This window comes from Micromys minutus (genome assembly GCF_963924665.1).
Source record: "Micromys minutus genome assembly, chromosome: 7".
Taxonomy (NCBI): Eukaryota; Metazoa; Chordata; class Mammalia; order Rodentia; family Muridae; genus Micromys; species Micromys minutus.
Genome location: NC_137976.1, coordinates 73,334,490 through 73,348,489, shown reverse-complemented (window position 1 = coordinate 73,348,489; position 14,000 = coordinate 73,334,490). Strand labels below are relative to the sequence as shown.

General features: G+C 50.8%; 2 protein-coding genes across 3 annotated transcripts; one reads left to right on the top strand and one right to left on the bottom strand.

Annotated features, from left to right (window-relative positions):
• Positions 1–1,177: 1,177 nt before the first annotated feature.
• On the top strand, positions 1,178–11,013 carry ESS2 (ess-2 splicing factor homolog). Of its 2 annotated transcripts, none has more exons than XM_080919141.1 (10): positions 1,178–1,326; positions 2,201–2,369; positions 2,454–2,549; positions 4,574–4,743; positions 4,856–4,973; positions 5,227–5,360; positions 5,898–6,000; positions 6,574–6,683; positions 8,787–8,902; positions 9,433–11,013. In XM_080919141.1, exons 1-10 carry the CDS (start codon positions 1,183–1,185, stop codon positions 9,710–9,712), a joined length of 1,440 nt encoding a protein of 479 aa, XP_080775267.1. In that variant the 5' UTR covers positions 1,178–1,182; the 3' UTR covers positions 9,713–11,013. The 2 variants fall into 2 exon arrangements, with proteins under 2 accessions (XP_080775267.1, XP_080775266.1); XM_080919140.1 differs by having other exon boundaries at positions 4,571–4,743.
• A 954-nt stretch (positions 11,014–11,967) lies between these two features.
• TSSK2 (testis specific serine kinase 2) lies at positions 11,968–13,044 on the bottom strand (the record flags this gene model as incomplete). The annotated part of the gene is made up of 1 exon (XM_080919329.1): positions 11,968–13,044. One exon carries the CDS (start codon positions 13,042–13,044, stop codon positions 11,968–11,970), a length of 1,077 nt encoding a protein of 358 aa, XP_080775455.1.
• Between the last annotated feature and the right edge of the window lie 956 nt (positions 13,045–14,000).

The window sequence follows — 14,000 nt, the reverse complement described above, 5'->3', positions numbered from 1 at the left end:
TTGGTCACTAATTGCTTTCTGTCATCCCCTAATCATACCCAGTCCAGCCGATTTCACCTCTAAACATATCAATAAACCCCAGAAAACAGCTCCTCTGCGGCTTTAGACACACTGACCTCATGAAAGCTGAATCCCTTGCATGGTGACCATTGCAGCTTTCTCTGGTTTTCACCTGAGCTCGATCTGGCCTTCCTGTAATTCAAAATAAAATAATATTTCTTGCCAGGACCTCAAGGATACTGTGCAACCTGGCCCTGCCACTCTGGTGTCTTTCTTCAGCGCACTGTATACCCAAAGGTCTGCTTTGGCATTGGCCTTGCTCCATCCCACTGCTGGGCCTTTGCACGTGTCTTCCGATTTCACTTACCTGGTGCCTATCCATTTGTCCTTTTGGTCTACAATCATGGCCTGGGAAAATGCCACTTGACATGTCCTGTGTAGAAATCGAGATTCTCTGAGTTCTGACTTCTTGCAGGTCACAGATGTAATTTTACACATTTGCAGGATGATTTAATATATGATTTTTCAATTGTCAACTCTGGAAGCAGGGACATCATCATAAAGTCCCCAATGACTCACAATGAAGGAAGAGATCGCTGGAAAAGCAAAATTGTAACAAATCATTCTAGGTTACAGCTTGTTTCATCTAATTCACCAGCTCCCTTAAGAAGAAAGTTCCATGAATGCTTTCAGTGAGAACAGGCCTCTTTTGGGAAGCCCACGCTCGAAGGCAGGGAACTAATAAATCCAACCAAAGATTTAAGCACCCTTTTGTTCTTTCTTTTCACTTAAATTTTGTTAGATAACTATATGGGAAGAATTGTCTTAGTGTTCTTTTTCTGAGTTTGGAAGTCATATATAGCCGAATTTTTTAAGTATTTAAAATGTCTTTGAAGCATCTACTATATATATATTATTTTATTATTTTATTTTTTTTAAAGAAAACTGGAACTTGTTTTGTAACAGAGGAACTGTGGCGTCAGTCACCCCACAGCTCCCCCTAGTGACCATAGTTTAGACAGGCATGAGCAACGCGGGTGGGGATAAAAGACTACAACTCCCTTAAGATCCGGCGCTCCCAGTGACATCATTGAAGCGCCGGCTTTGTTACAAAAATACTGTTTCTCCATTGGCTCGCTGTTGGAGTGGTACCGACGCCGCCCGAGAGGTTCTGGGATAGCGATGGGGACGCCCGGGGGCTCGGCGGGTGCTCTGTTTCCGTCCTCCGGGTCCGCGCCCCCGAGGAAGCGCGCGGCTGGCGAGGCGGGAGAAGCCGGGGTTGCGAGAAGCAGGCAGCGGGTTCTGGATGAAGAAGAGTACATCGAGGTACCAGTTCAGTGGAGTGCTGGCGACTTCCGGGCCGCTCCCCGGATTCGCGTTCCTCTCCAGTCCTTTGAATTTTTTCTGGTCCTGGCACTCTCAGCCGCCCATGGAAGTGGAACAACTGTCTTTGAGTTTGGAAAGCATTGAGAACCAAGAAAACAGTGCTGAAGTGGGCATCCAGTTTCCTGTTGAGGGTCAAGGAAATAGTTTCCTGTAGTATAGGCAGAATTTTGACATGTTTTTCAAGTGATGGCGGAGACGACTTTCCGTAAAGCTGTAAAGTGTCAAAGGCTGGGGGTCCCGGAATTAGACAGTGGAACTGGCCACGTCATTGAGTGAGTGAGACTCAGTTGCTCCTCGAGTTAAGGGATCCGCTGCAAACATGCTCGAGGGCAGGCTGCCGTAGGGTTGTTTTTAGACTGGTTAGATTTAAGACGCTTCTGGGATATGCTGGCTTGTACCAGTGCCACGTAGCTGTCTGTACAGGCTTGCAGCTTCAAAGCAAGGTCTGTCTGGAGGTGAATTTTTTCGAACTTCATCCTGTCGTGGTGACTGGCTTTCAAGAGAAAGGTTTGGATTGAAATAAAAATGGATGGGTGGGATGAGGATGACGACATACATTTAGTCTGTCTGGTGCTCTACGGGGAGCCAGCAAAGAGAACAGTCGGTGAGGGATCGCATGGGCTTCAAGAGATTGTTCAGTAACGTTAAATAACACATCCTATCCATGTGAGATGAACAGCCTTACTCGAAAATGCTTCTAAACTATTTCCCAGATCACAGTCGTCCAGGTAGGGGTGGAACATGGACAGTGGTGGACTGTGAGTCGGGACTCCTAGATGCCAACTCTGGCCTTTGTTCTGATTGCTTATGGCAGGGACTTCAGACAGTTATCCAGAGAGACTTCTTCCCGGATGTGGAGAAGCTACAGGCACAGAAGGAGTACCTGGAAGCTGAGGAAAATGGAGATTTGGAGCGCATGCGCCAGATTGCCATCAAGTTTGGCTCTGCTTTGGGCAAGATATCTCGGGAGCCTCCACCACCCTGTAAGAAGATGCTGCTGTAGAGGGCTTAGGGTATATTCTATTGTTACATAAGTCTGCCTCTAATTTCTGGTTTGCTTCCCTCAGATGTTACTCCAGCCACGTTTGAAACTCCCGAAGTACACCCAGGCTCTGGTGTGCTGGGTAGCAAGCCCCGGCCCCAGGGCCGAGACCTAGATGATGGTGAGTGTGTGAGTGAACTCTCTCTTTTGGTCTCATGGTCAAGATTGCTTGGGGATCGTATTCTTGTGAATTTTCTCAGGGTCACATTTCATCCTTGAGGGGTCACCTAACTATCAGCTTTTGGGATCCAAAACACTGGTCTGGGAGGCAGAAGAGCTCAGGCCAGCTCCCAGCTGTGGAGGAGCTGCGTTCTCTGTCTCTGGCCTGTCTCTGTCACCAGTCAGCACTTAGTGTGCCAGCCTTTGCCTTATGGGTGTACCAGGCTCTTCATTGATGTCTCCTGAAGATCGCTCAGGCCCCTTCTACCTCCTTTCTTCCAAGGCAGTGCTTGTGTCTCTCCCTTTAGGGCAGTATTTAGGTGTCACCTGTTTGGGCTAAGAGGCGGAAGCTAGTCTGGACGATGGGTTCTTGACTTTTGTGTAAAGTTGGAGCCACCTAGAATGGAGTGTTCCTCACTGACTGCCTTTGGTTTTCTAATTTGTTCTGTTGAGACCAGAGAGTCTCACTGTGTTTCCTTCACTGTTCGGGAGGCATTTTAGTTTATTGCCTCTCAGCCTAATTACTAACTGGCAAGCCCTCCTGGAGAGCAGGGTCTAGGTCTTGCTTCCACCAGTGAGCTCCACATTTAGAATAGCACATGGTGTACTGTATCAACAGGCACATGTAGAACAGATGTTTTGTTTTCGACATGTTTCTATCCCATACAAGTATGAGATATATCTTAAGGTTAGGAGGAACACTTTATAAACCTATTGAATATGTGAGTGTGCCACTAATGGACTTGTCTGGGTCAGTAGTAAGCTATATCGCCAGAGGTGAGCAAAGGCATTTCTGTGCTAGGCACTAGTTGACAGTATACTGTACTAGGGCAAGTGTGCAACATGCTCACACAAACATGTTTTCTCAGCAGCCCAGCCTTTTCTGCCATGGACATGTTATATTAATAGTTATTCTTGGAGTTTGACCCTTAATTGAAGAACAGCAGAGTAATAGGACAATTTGAAGATGTTCTTTTTATACGTATATTTTACCAGTAAACATAGGAGTCCTTATAGGAGTCCTTGTAATTACACATGCAGGAAGCAGGCTTCAAAAGGCTCTAACTTTTGTAGGTGTCAGGAATAATGGTAGAATGGAGCCCAGGTTTGCCCCTTTTCTTCCTTCCTTCCTTCCTTCCTTCCTTTCTTTCTTTCTTTCTCCCCCCTCTTTCTTTCTTTCATTCTTTCTTTTTGAGACATGATTTCTCTGTGTAGCCTTGGCTGTCCTGGAGATTGCTTGTAGATCAGGCTAACCTTGAACTCAGATAATCCATTTGCCTCTGCCTCCTGAGTGCTGGGATTAAGGGCATGTGCCACCACCACCTGGCCCGAGTATACCCTTTTTTAACTCAGGACTTGAACTCATAACCACTGTGTTTGGCATTGGCTGGCACACAGCTTGTGGTCAAGACTGTGAGTAGGAGGGATGAGAAACCTCAGCTTCACGTGTCCCCCTGAAGTTTGCAGTGCTACCTCCACAAGGATCACTTTCCTTGGTAGCAGGGATCGAGGTGGTTTGGTTGGTTTTTTTGGCCCAGGGTCTGTGTGGTGCTCCCTGGAGCTCTGGGCCATATGGGCTCCTGCCTTAGGAATTAACTGTCATACCCTGAGGTATTGGTGTATACCACTCACATGTAGTATCAGTCAGAAAGGGAAGGGAAAGACAATTCCAGGAAGGAAAGAAGAGCTTGTGGGGCTCTGGAGGTAGATCCTACATGATTAATACACGTTGGGCAGAAGAAAAGCCTACTAGGCTGTTGTCATGAGCTCCTGCTCTAGTGTCTGCCCTGTCCCTTCACTAGTCAACCAGATCCCAGACTTCTCTTGTCATCCAGCACCTGGGTCTGCACGAACAGTCCAGTTTGTTGTGTCAGCTAGAGGAGCTAGGGTTCTGACTCTTACAGAGTGGGGTGTCGTCTTCCCCAGCCCTACAGTGGTAATCATGCTGTGTGTGGTATTGTTTCCCTGCTTGGGACCCCTTAGCAGGAGAGGCTGGAGAGGAGGAGGAGAAGGAGCCATTGCCAAGCCTGGACGTCTTCTTGAGCCGCTACACAAGTGAGGACAACGCCTCCTTCCAGGAGATCATGGAGGTGGCCAAGGAAAAAAGCCATGCCCGCCATGCTTGGCTCTACCAGGCTGAGGAGGAATTTGAGAAGGTAGCCCTGAAGCTTGAAAACAAAGACACCTTCTTTTGGGATGGAATCCCAGGGCCACAGGTACAGGTTCTGGGTGCCTCTCTGACCCTACTTTCCCCCCATGTCACTATAGCGACAGAAAGATAATCTTGAACTCCCATCGGCAGAGCACCAAGCCATTGAGAGCAGTCAGGCTGGAGTGGAGACCTGGAAGTACAAGGCCAAGAACTCTCTGATGTACTATCCCGAGGGTGAGTGACTGGGGCAGAGGGCAGGACAGAAGACAGCATGGACCACAGAGAAAAATGTGTGACGTTTTGCAGATATTGTGGTCTCCCCTACTGCTTTGCTGAGGGTCTGTAAGCTAAGGCAGGTCTACTGCTCTGCCGGGGTGACTTAGCTGAGGAGGTGTAGTTTCAGCCCTCAGGCTATGTGACTTGTAAGGCTGAGGTGAGAGAGTTTCCCACCCCTTGGGTCCCTGCTACCTTGTTCTTCATATGACAGGTGTCCCTGATGAAGAGCAACTGTTTAAGAAGCCGCGGCAGATAGTGCACAAGAACACACGTTTCCTCCGGGACCCCTTCAGTCAGGCTCTGAGCCGGTCCCAGCTCCAGCAGGCAGCTGCCCTCAATGCCCAGGTGAGTTAGTGGAGCCCCAGGCAGCGGAGCAGGTGTACTGGGAAAACTGGAGAGGTGTGGCCCCTCCCAGCTTACTCATTGCTTTAAGTGAGGGTTTTCCCCGAGGCTGGCTAGATGGAGCATAATTGTTAGAACTACTGCAGCCCCTGTGTGGCAGGACCCGTATCTCCTTTTGGCCCCATCCATTGGGGCCAGACATATGGGTCCAGTCATGTACTAGACCCTATGATGTTGACCAGAGAGGAGAGAAGTTTCTGGAAGCTATACCTGTATTTGTATACCGTACATATGTGTCATACTGATACAGCAGCCAGTGAGCTGAATGAAGCAGTGAATGCTGGGAAGCGCCAGAAAGAGCCTGGGATCCGGGTGAGCGAGTGCTCTCCTCAGCGTTCTGGGGGAGAGGTGAGAACGGGGCCTTCCTCTCTCTGAGAGCCCCAGCTCTTTGCCAGAGGGAAGTGCTTCCTATGTGCACCTCAGGACCGACCCATAGTCTGCTGTGGAGAACCCCTGACACTGGTCTCTCTCTGCTTCCAGCACAAACAGGGCAAGGTCGGCCCTGATGGCAAGGAACTCATTCCCCAGGAGTCCCCCAGAGTGGGAGGCTTTGGATTTGTTGCCACTCCTTCTCCTGCTCCTGGTAAGAAACAGGCTATAAGCCCAGGCTGGACTCTCGCATGTGACCTGAAATGCCTTAGGTTGCTCTGGTCTCGCCTGTGGTATGTTGCACAGATTGCTGCTTGTATACATAGTTCTTACAGATCTAAATGTGGAGAGTTCTGTGGTGGAGAGGTTCTGGACACTAATCCTATAGTCAGGGCAAGGGAGGCAGGTGAGCCTTGGCTGTCCTCGGTGCCCCACTACACACTGGCCTCCACACAGGTGCTGGTTGCTGTGATGGCACCCACCCTAGAGTGTCACATGTGAAGGCACCATATGGTTGCACTGGCATTTAGGAAACCTTGGAAAGCAAGAGTGTTTTCTTCTGTTGACACGCCTGGCCCTGTGCTAGGATGGGGTCCATAGACCCGCTTTTCCCAACCTAAGTACAGCCACCTTGCCTTGAGCTATGCTAGCCTTGAATTTTCTCTTCAAATGGTGAGGGAAGGAGAAGAGTTTGTTGGCTTTAATGTCAGCTAGGCTACACATATTAGGGAGAAAGATAACTCCCACTCTAGGACTCTGGCCTGAGGTGTGTGCTCTCCCCCTGCAGGTGTGAATGAGTCCCCACTGATGACATGGGGAGAGGTTGAGAATACGCCCCTGCGAGTCGAAGGATCTGAGAGCCCCTATGTGGACAGGACACCTGGACCCACATTCAAGGTGTGTTGTGCTGAGCGGGATCGGTCTGAGACTCTGTGTGGACGCCTTAGTACTAGCTGCTCAGGACTCAGCACAGACACTGCACTTCTGCAGAAGAGGGCATTATGGTAGGACTGTCAGACGGATTTGGAAGAGTGGAGGCCATGCCAAGGCAACAAGGCAGGCCTGGAGGCTTAACTGTCACAGAGTCAGACCAGGAGCTCTGGCTACCCTGTAGACATGAAGACTGTGTCCTCAGGAGGGCTATGTGCTAGCCTCTGGTTACATAACATAGTTAAAGGTACTCACGATAGTGCAGATGAACCAGTGCTGTAGGTGTGGGTAGAGTGGAGGGGAGACCTAGAGCAGACTCAGAAAGTCCGAGTCAGTTAGGGCCTGCTGTATACCATGTGTCCCTTCAGGTGGAGCAGGAGACTAAAGATAGGCAGACAGCATACACAGTTAGGTGGCCCTTGATGGCAGGGATGGGCGGGTGAGCAGATAACACCCTGAGAGCTATCAGGAAAAGACTCCTGGGAGTCTGTGGATGAAACAGTGTCTGGTGGACAAAGCAAGGTCTCTGATACTTGACAGTATGTATACCATGAGCGTCCTGAGCCCCAGGGACTCACGGTATACATGGACAGGCCAAGAATATGAGTCTTCTTTGGAAACCCAACAGGATTAGATATAGTGGTGAATAAATATATAGATATGCTTTAGTGGCTGGGTCACAGATCACCTTTGTCAGGCTTCCAAACTGCCTGTGACCAACATTGCAGTGTAGCGGTGGAGTCAGTCACCAGGGGTAGCATAGTTCTCAGAAGTCGAGAATCCTCGCCCGGGCCAGCAGGTCTCCCCGACACGGCCCTGGGGTCCTTCCCTAGGTTGTAGAGGTTCTTCACTACACACCTAGACAAATAAAACTGGACAGAGATTTTGGAGGTCTTGGTTGTAGACTGTCTGAGATGTAAGATAACCTAGACAAACATGAGAGAGAAACAAACGAGATGCTGTGTGGCCCAAAGCTCTGACCTGCTGCCAGGGAGCAACACTAGACCAGTGGGCTCTACCAGGGCAGAGGATTCTGAGACAAAAGAAGCCCTGGGCCCGCTCTGCAGGGGTCAGGGCAGAAGGAGCCTGCTGTGTCCTTGTTGCCCAAGTGTCAAGTAGGGTGGAAAGCTAGGGACAGAAAAGCAAGAGTGGAGGGTATGGTTAAGATGGTGATTCAGATGGTGCGGGATTGCCAGACCTTTGTTGATAAAGTAAATGAGGTCCTGAGTATTGGCAGCAGCAAAGTAAGTTCCAGAAAAGTGAAGTCCTTCACATAAACAATTGTAAAGCAGCTCAAAGGTAACGTACTTTGAACCGTTACTGTCTGCTTAACTTTGCTCTTGTGCTGTGCTGTTCTGGGGATTTTACCCGGGATCTGGTGTCTGTACACACCCTCCATCTCTTTTAGCATCTGCTGGGACTTGCTCTTTTATTTTTGTTTATCAAGACAGGGTTTTACTATGTCGTTCAGATTTGCCTGAAATTCACTGTGGATCAAAGCTGCCCTGAAACTCACAGCTCTGCTCCCAAGCTGAGACTGAAGGCATGCACCCCCACTACCAGCTCTCAGCCCTTTACTCTATTTTGTTTTACATTTATTTATTGTGTGAGTATGTGTAGAAGCATTCTGCATGATCCATGCCACAGCACATATATATATATATATATATATATATATATATATATATATATATATATATATATGCGTCAGAGGACAACCTGTAACAGTGGTTCTCTCTCTACCCCGCCGGGTCTCAAGAGAGGATTCAAACCAGGTTGTCAGTCTCTTAACACTTTTACCCACTGAATCATTTTGGCTTTTTTTTTTTTTTTTAAACAGTCTCACTGTGTAGCTCAGGGTGTCCTCAAATTCTACAATCTGCCAGTTGCTGGGATTGCGGGGATACACCACTATATCCAGTTGGGAGTGGGGGGTATTGGGAAGGCACCTTTTGATAGGCTGTTGGGAAAGATTGTAGCAACCATGAGGAAAACAGACTTCTGGATAAAGGGCAGTCTGGCCAGGTAGCGGGGCCAGCACAGGTCTCTGACGTGCCCACTGCGTTATAGATCTTGGAGCCAGGACGCAGGGAGCGTCTGGGCCTGAAGATGGCCAATGAAGCAGCTGCCAAAAACCGGGCCAAGAAGCAGGAAGCATTGCGGAGAGTTACAGAGAACTTGGCCAGGTGAGAGGCAGCTGGGTCCTTGGGTAGGAGTTGGGGATAGAGGTGTTTGTGTCTGCCTCATTCCTATTTTCTCAGCCTCCAAGGCCATGTGTGTACACAGCTTGCAGGACAGAGCCCAGGATATATCCACAGGGTTCTTCTCTAAGTGGCTGCTTATCTGTGACTTTGTGTGGAGCAGGCTAGGAGGCCCTCTCTCTCCATTCTCCTTGGCCTTTCCCTGAGAGGCACCTTTTGGCTCCTTACCCGACTACCAGCCCCTGTTAGTCCTGTGGGGTCAATGCCATGCGAGTTACATAGAGGTGGGAGACTCCAGCTCTCAAAAGTCTGTAATCCATCCAGCCCCACAGCCAAAGGAAGCAGTCCGAGGGGCTTGAGGTTTGCCTTACTCCTTGAGCAGTGTTGTTATCTTTCTCAGTTCAGAGTGACCATGTCTCTTGATAGGTCTCCTCCTGAGGGGCTGAGGGAGGCCTTGCCTTAAGCAGCCCTTACCCCCTAACGTGGTTGCTTTCTTCTGTCCCTTCTCTATACAGTCTTACTCCCAAAGGCCTGAGCCCAGCCATGTCCCCAGCCCTACAGCGCCTCGTAAGCAGGACAGCCAGCAAGTATACAGACCGTGCCCTGCGGGCCAGTTATACACCATCTCCAGCACGCTCTGCCCACCTCAAGACCCCAACTGGTGGGCCACAGACACCCACAAGCACACCAGCCCCTGGGTCTGCTACACGCACACCCCTCACACAGGACCCAGCCTCCATCACAGACAACCTGCTGCAGCTCCCTGCCCGGCGCAAAGCTTCAGACTTCTTTTAGAGCCAGGCCTGGCTGGATCTGTGGACATTTTGTGGGACACTTTGTGGAACGTCTAAAGCAGCTTTCTACTCCTCAGAGAATTCCAGGCCTTGGAGAACCAGGTCACGGGCAATAATTATTCCAGGAACCACAAGGCTACAGTGCTGTGCCGGGGCCAGGTTAGCACTTTACGCTGCCACTCCCTTGGGAGTATAGCGTTGGTGCTGTCCCCCAGAGCCCTGCTGAAACTGCCTTCTAGTTAACCCCCAACTGAGTCCTCATTAAAGAACACCTGGCACTGTCTTGCTGGGCTGTTGTTCCGTGTCCTGGGGCCCACGTGGGTGTCTCAGAATCTCGGGGTTAGAAACAAGGGGCTCTGGGAGAGGAAACTTTGGCTCACAGAGCTGCCTTCTATGCTAGGTCACCCAGAGCCTTCCACTGTAAAGGGTAGCACAGACCCCAAAAGTTGCGCCATTGAGCTCATGGCCTCCCAGGCAGGGCTGACCATTCAGTTTGTTGGTTCCGGGCTCTGAAAGGACCTGCACATCAGGTTCACCAGGGCCAGTCCTCTTCCTGTGACTTGTGCTAGTATCTCCCAGCATTGAGGCTGCCTCCCGTCTTCCTCTCTGCCTACTGGACTCTGCTGAGACATCGGCTTACCTCAGCCTGAGCTGCACTGTGAGAAGAAAGAGTGGGCTTCCTGCAAACTTGCAAACACCATGTGCACCAGCAGCTGAGACTTAACTAGCCCTCAAGTGACTAGAGGCTAGCTATGTCTGTGAGCCTGTGTCTACAGAGACAGCTAAAGGGTCCCTGTTTGGCCTAGTCAAAAACTGATCTAATTCCCCAGCCTACAGTTTTCAGGCCCCAAGTGGCATCCTAGGGCCTGCCCTCTGAACAGCTCAGGCTATTGATGCAGCCAGACTCTTCTGACACCTGGGTCTTGCTTTGATTCCATGAGAGCCACCTTTTCTAGCCTGCTGGCCTTGGGTCTCTCGGGCCTCAGCACTCATGGTCTCTGGAGACCACCAAGGTTGGGTACCTTCCTCCTTGTGCTACTTAGTTTTTGTCAGTTTGACAGAAGCTAGAATCGCCTGGGAAGAAGGAACCTCAACTGAAGAATTACCTCTCATCAGATTGGCCTCACAGCATGTCTGCAGGCACTTTCTTGATTGCTAGTTGATGTAGGAGGGCAGGGCCCCACAGTGGCATCCTTGGGCAAGAGGTCCTGTGTTGTGTAAGAAAGCCTGGGAGGAAGCGAGAGAGGAAGCCAGCCTAGAAGCAGCACTCCTTCATGGTTTCTTCTTCAGCTCCTACTTATTCCCTGCTCTGGCTTCCCTCAGTGATGGACGAATAAACCATTTCCTCCCTTAAGTTACTTTTCTCTCTAGTGTCTTCTATCAAGGCAACAGAGACAAACTAGGCCAGGCTCTACTAACCTGAAGTTCCCCACAGTGAAGCTGCTCTGGGCTAGGGAAGCTTCAGCTTTAATCCAAGGGATTCTTCCAGTAAGTGGGAAGCAGATAGGAGCTGGGGAGGATGGGTGTGGTCTAGGTGCTGACCACATCAAGCATTTGGCCAGCATGAGAAAGTCTTAAAGGAGAGATGGTAACCAGAGAATGACATCTAAGCACTTTGAGGGCTGCTGAGGGTTGGGCATTGTGGTTCTACAGAATGGGTAAAATAGCAACAAGTTTCCAGGCAGGCTGCCCCATTCCTGAGGATGGTGAGGATGAGAGGCTTGCGTAGCAAAGGTCTCTGATTTTGATTGCTTCTTTGAAGTGAATGAACAATGACCACCTTGTCAGAACAAGACAGGGGTGGGATAGCTTGTGTTGCATAAGAGAGAGGCGTGAAGCTGTCCAGTGCTGGAGGCCTTGTGGCTAGAGGAAAGTCAGAGGCCAACAAGTGTGAGTCTAGCAAAAGGACCGAGGTAGCGGTCCCCTCTGCCACAGCCTCACTGAGTCTGCCTGTTCCTGCGTCCAGGTCCCTGAGCCCCTATGCTGGAGATCCCCGCGCTGGATGAGTCCTAGAGAAAAAGACTCCCCACTGGGCACTCTCAATGCTTGTATACACTTTGTGGTTTATTTGGTGGTCAGTAATTAATGGCTTTGCTACGAAGTGGAAGAAAGCTAATAGAACGTAATCAAAATAGTGGTTTTAATTGACGGATTTTACTTGTTCTTGCACCTGTGCCTTCTTCAGCTCCTATCTGCCTACTTAGCTTATGTGGTGCAGACTGCACACCATGACCCCCCCCAGGGCCCTCTCCACCACTAGGTACTTGCTTTCCCCACCTCAGCTCCAGAGATGTGATGGTCTTTAGCTCTGGAAGTCTCAGCCAGCCTCTCCTCCATCCTATCTTCATTCTCGGGTGCCACCAGCATCCGGTGCTGGGGTTTGGTCCCAGGTTTGTGGTCGGACCGGTGTTCGGGCCTTGAGCCTGGTCGACTATCCAGCTTGCAATCAGCTCGATACTTGCCTTCCCCCTCCCTCTTGAAGGAGGCAGAAGACATGGCTTTGGGCTTGGGGGGCTGTAGCCACGAGTGGCTGAGGATCTCATCAATGTGCAGCCGCCGGTTGACATCTGGCTGTAGGATGCGGTAGATGAGGTCCTTGCACTCACCAGTCAGATTCTTGGAGCGTGGGAAGTCAACTCGGTGCTCCTTCTGGATGCGCAGCATCTTTTTGATGTCAGAGTCATCGTAGGGCATGGAGCCACAGACCATGATGTAGAGGATCACACCCAGGCTCCAGATGTCATACACCTTGGGCTGGTAGGGGATGCCCTGCAGTACCTCGGGGGCCGCATAAGCTGCTGACCCACAGAAGGTCTTGCTGAGGACAATGCGCCCGCTCCCGTCCCGCAGGCAGCGCTTGGAGAAGCCGAAGTCAGACAGCTTGATGTTGAAGTCCTTGTCGAGCAGAAGGTTCTCACACTTGAGGTCTCGGTGGACGACATCCAGGTCATGGCAGTACTTGACGGCCGAGGAGAGCTGGCGGAACATCTTGCGTGCCACGTCCTCATGCAGGGCTCCCCGGCACTTGATGAACTCGAGGAGGTCACCCTGGACGCCCAGCTCCATGACAATGTAGATGCGTCCATCAGAGGTCTCAAAGATCTCGTAGGTCTTAATGATGGAACGGTGGTTGACGGTCGCCAGGATGTCCATCTCCCTAGGAAGGAATCTTTCCACAAAGTCAGTGGGTGTTTTCTTGCGGTCTATGATCTTGACTGCCACATTGAACTTGAGGCGCTCTGAGTAGGCAGATTTGACTTTTGCGTAGGAGCCCTTCCCCAGATTGATTCCCACGATGTAACCCTTCTTCCTTAGGACCGCGGCATCGTCCATGGTGCCAGGAGCGGCCGGTGCCGCCGCCCTCTACATCCCCTCCCCACACAGGCCAGCAGGCATTGTCCTCATTCCCACTGTGGGGAGGCGTCTGGCTGGGCTGGGCCTGGAGTGGAACGCTCAGCATTGTCACCAAGTGACCAGTGAATGAAGTCATAAAGCTGGGCTGCTGGGAGTGGGGACTAGGCTTGGGGAATGGGGCCCTGGATGGAAGCCAGAAAGGCCTAGAAGGAGCAACCCTTCCCCACCCACTGGAATGAAGCTGGCATTCAGACCTGTGGTAACCCTCCCTGGCCCTTTATCTTGGTGTGGCTTCGTTGTCACCAGTGAGGCCCAAGGAGAAGCGATACAGGTCCAGTCTCATCTCTGTTTCCCCGTTGGACCATGGGAACTGGTCCTGTGTCAGTCTTCACTAGAGCCATTTCCCCGCCATTTTGTTGGGGTTTGAAGAAAACTTCCTATGAGTTTGTATCAGTCAGTGGAAGCTGCCCAGGTCGGGTCAGTCCAGTGGTGGTTCCAGTCTACTGGATGAAAGCAGTTCCATGTTTGGGGTCTAGAGTTGGCAAGAGTCTTTGGGTTACAGAGTGGGCAGATGAGCCACATCCCTGGTGAGCAGGTGTGTGGGGACAGGAGGGTAGATAGTACAAGGGGGTGTACTGAGGGTCCAAGTAGGCAGGTGCATGCTTGGGAGGGTGTGGTATAGAAGATGGGGAGGCTTCAACTAGATGCACAAGGTGGCGAGGTCCCAGAGCAGACAAGTACGGTTAAAGTGTAAGTCAGGAAAGAAGGTCATGAGCTTTTTTCTGCAAATGATGGGCAGCCCCTATAGAACCTAACACCCTGTAAGATGGTTGCTATTAGGAAGAGAAACCAACTGGCTTTGGGATGCATTGGAGCCCCAGGGCTTCAGGCCAGAGCAGGCACCTGGGGGTAAAGGGGAGGGGAATTAGGTAAAG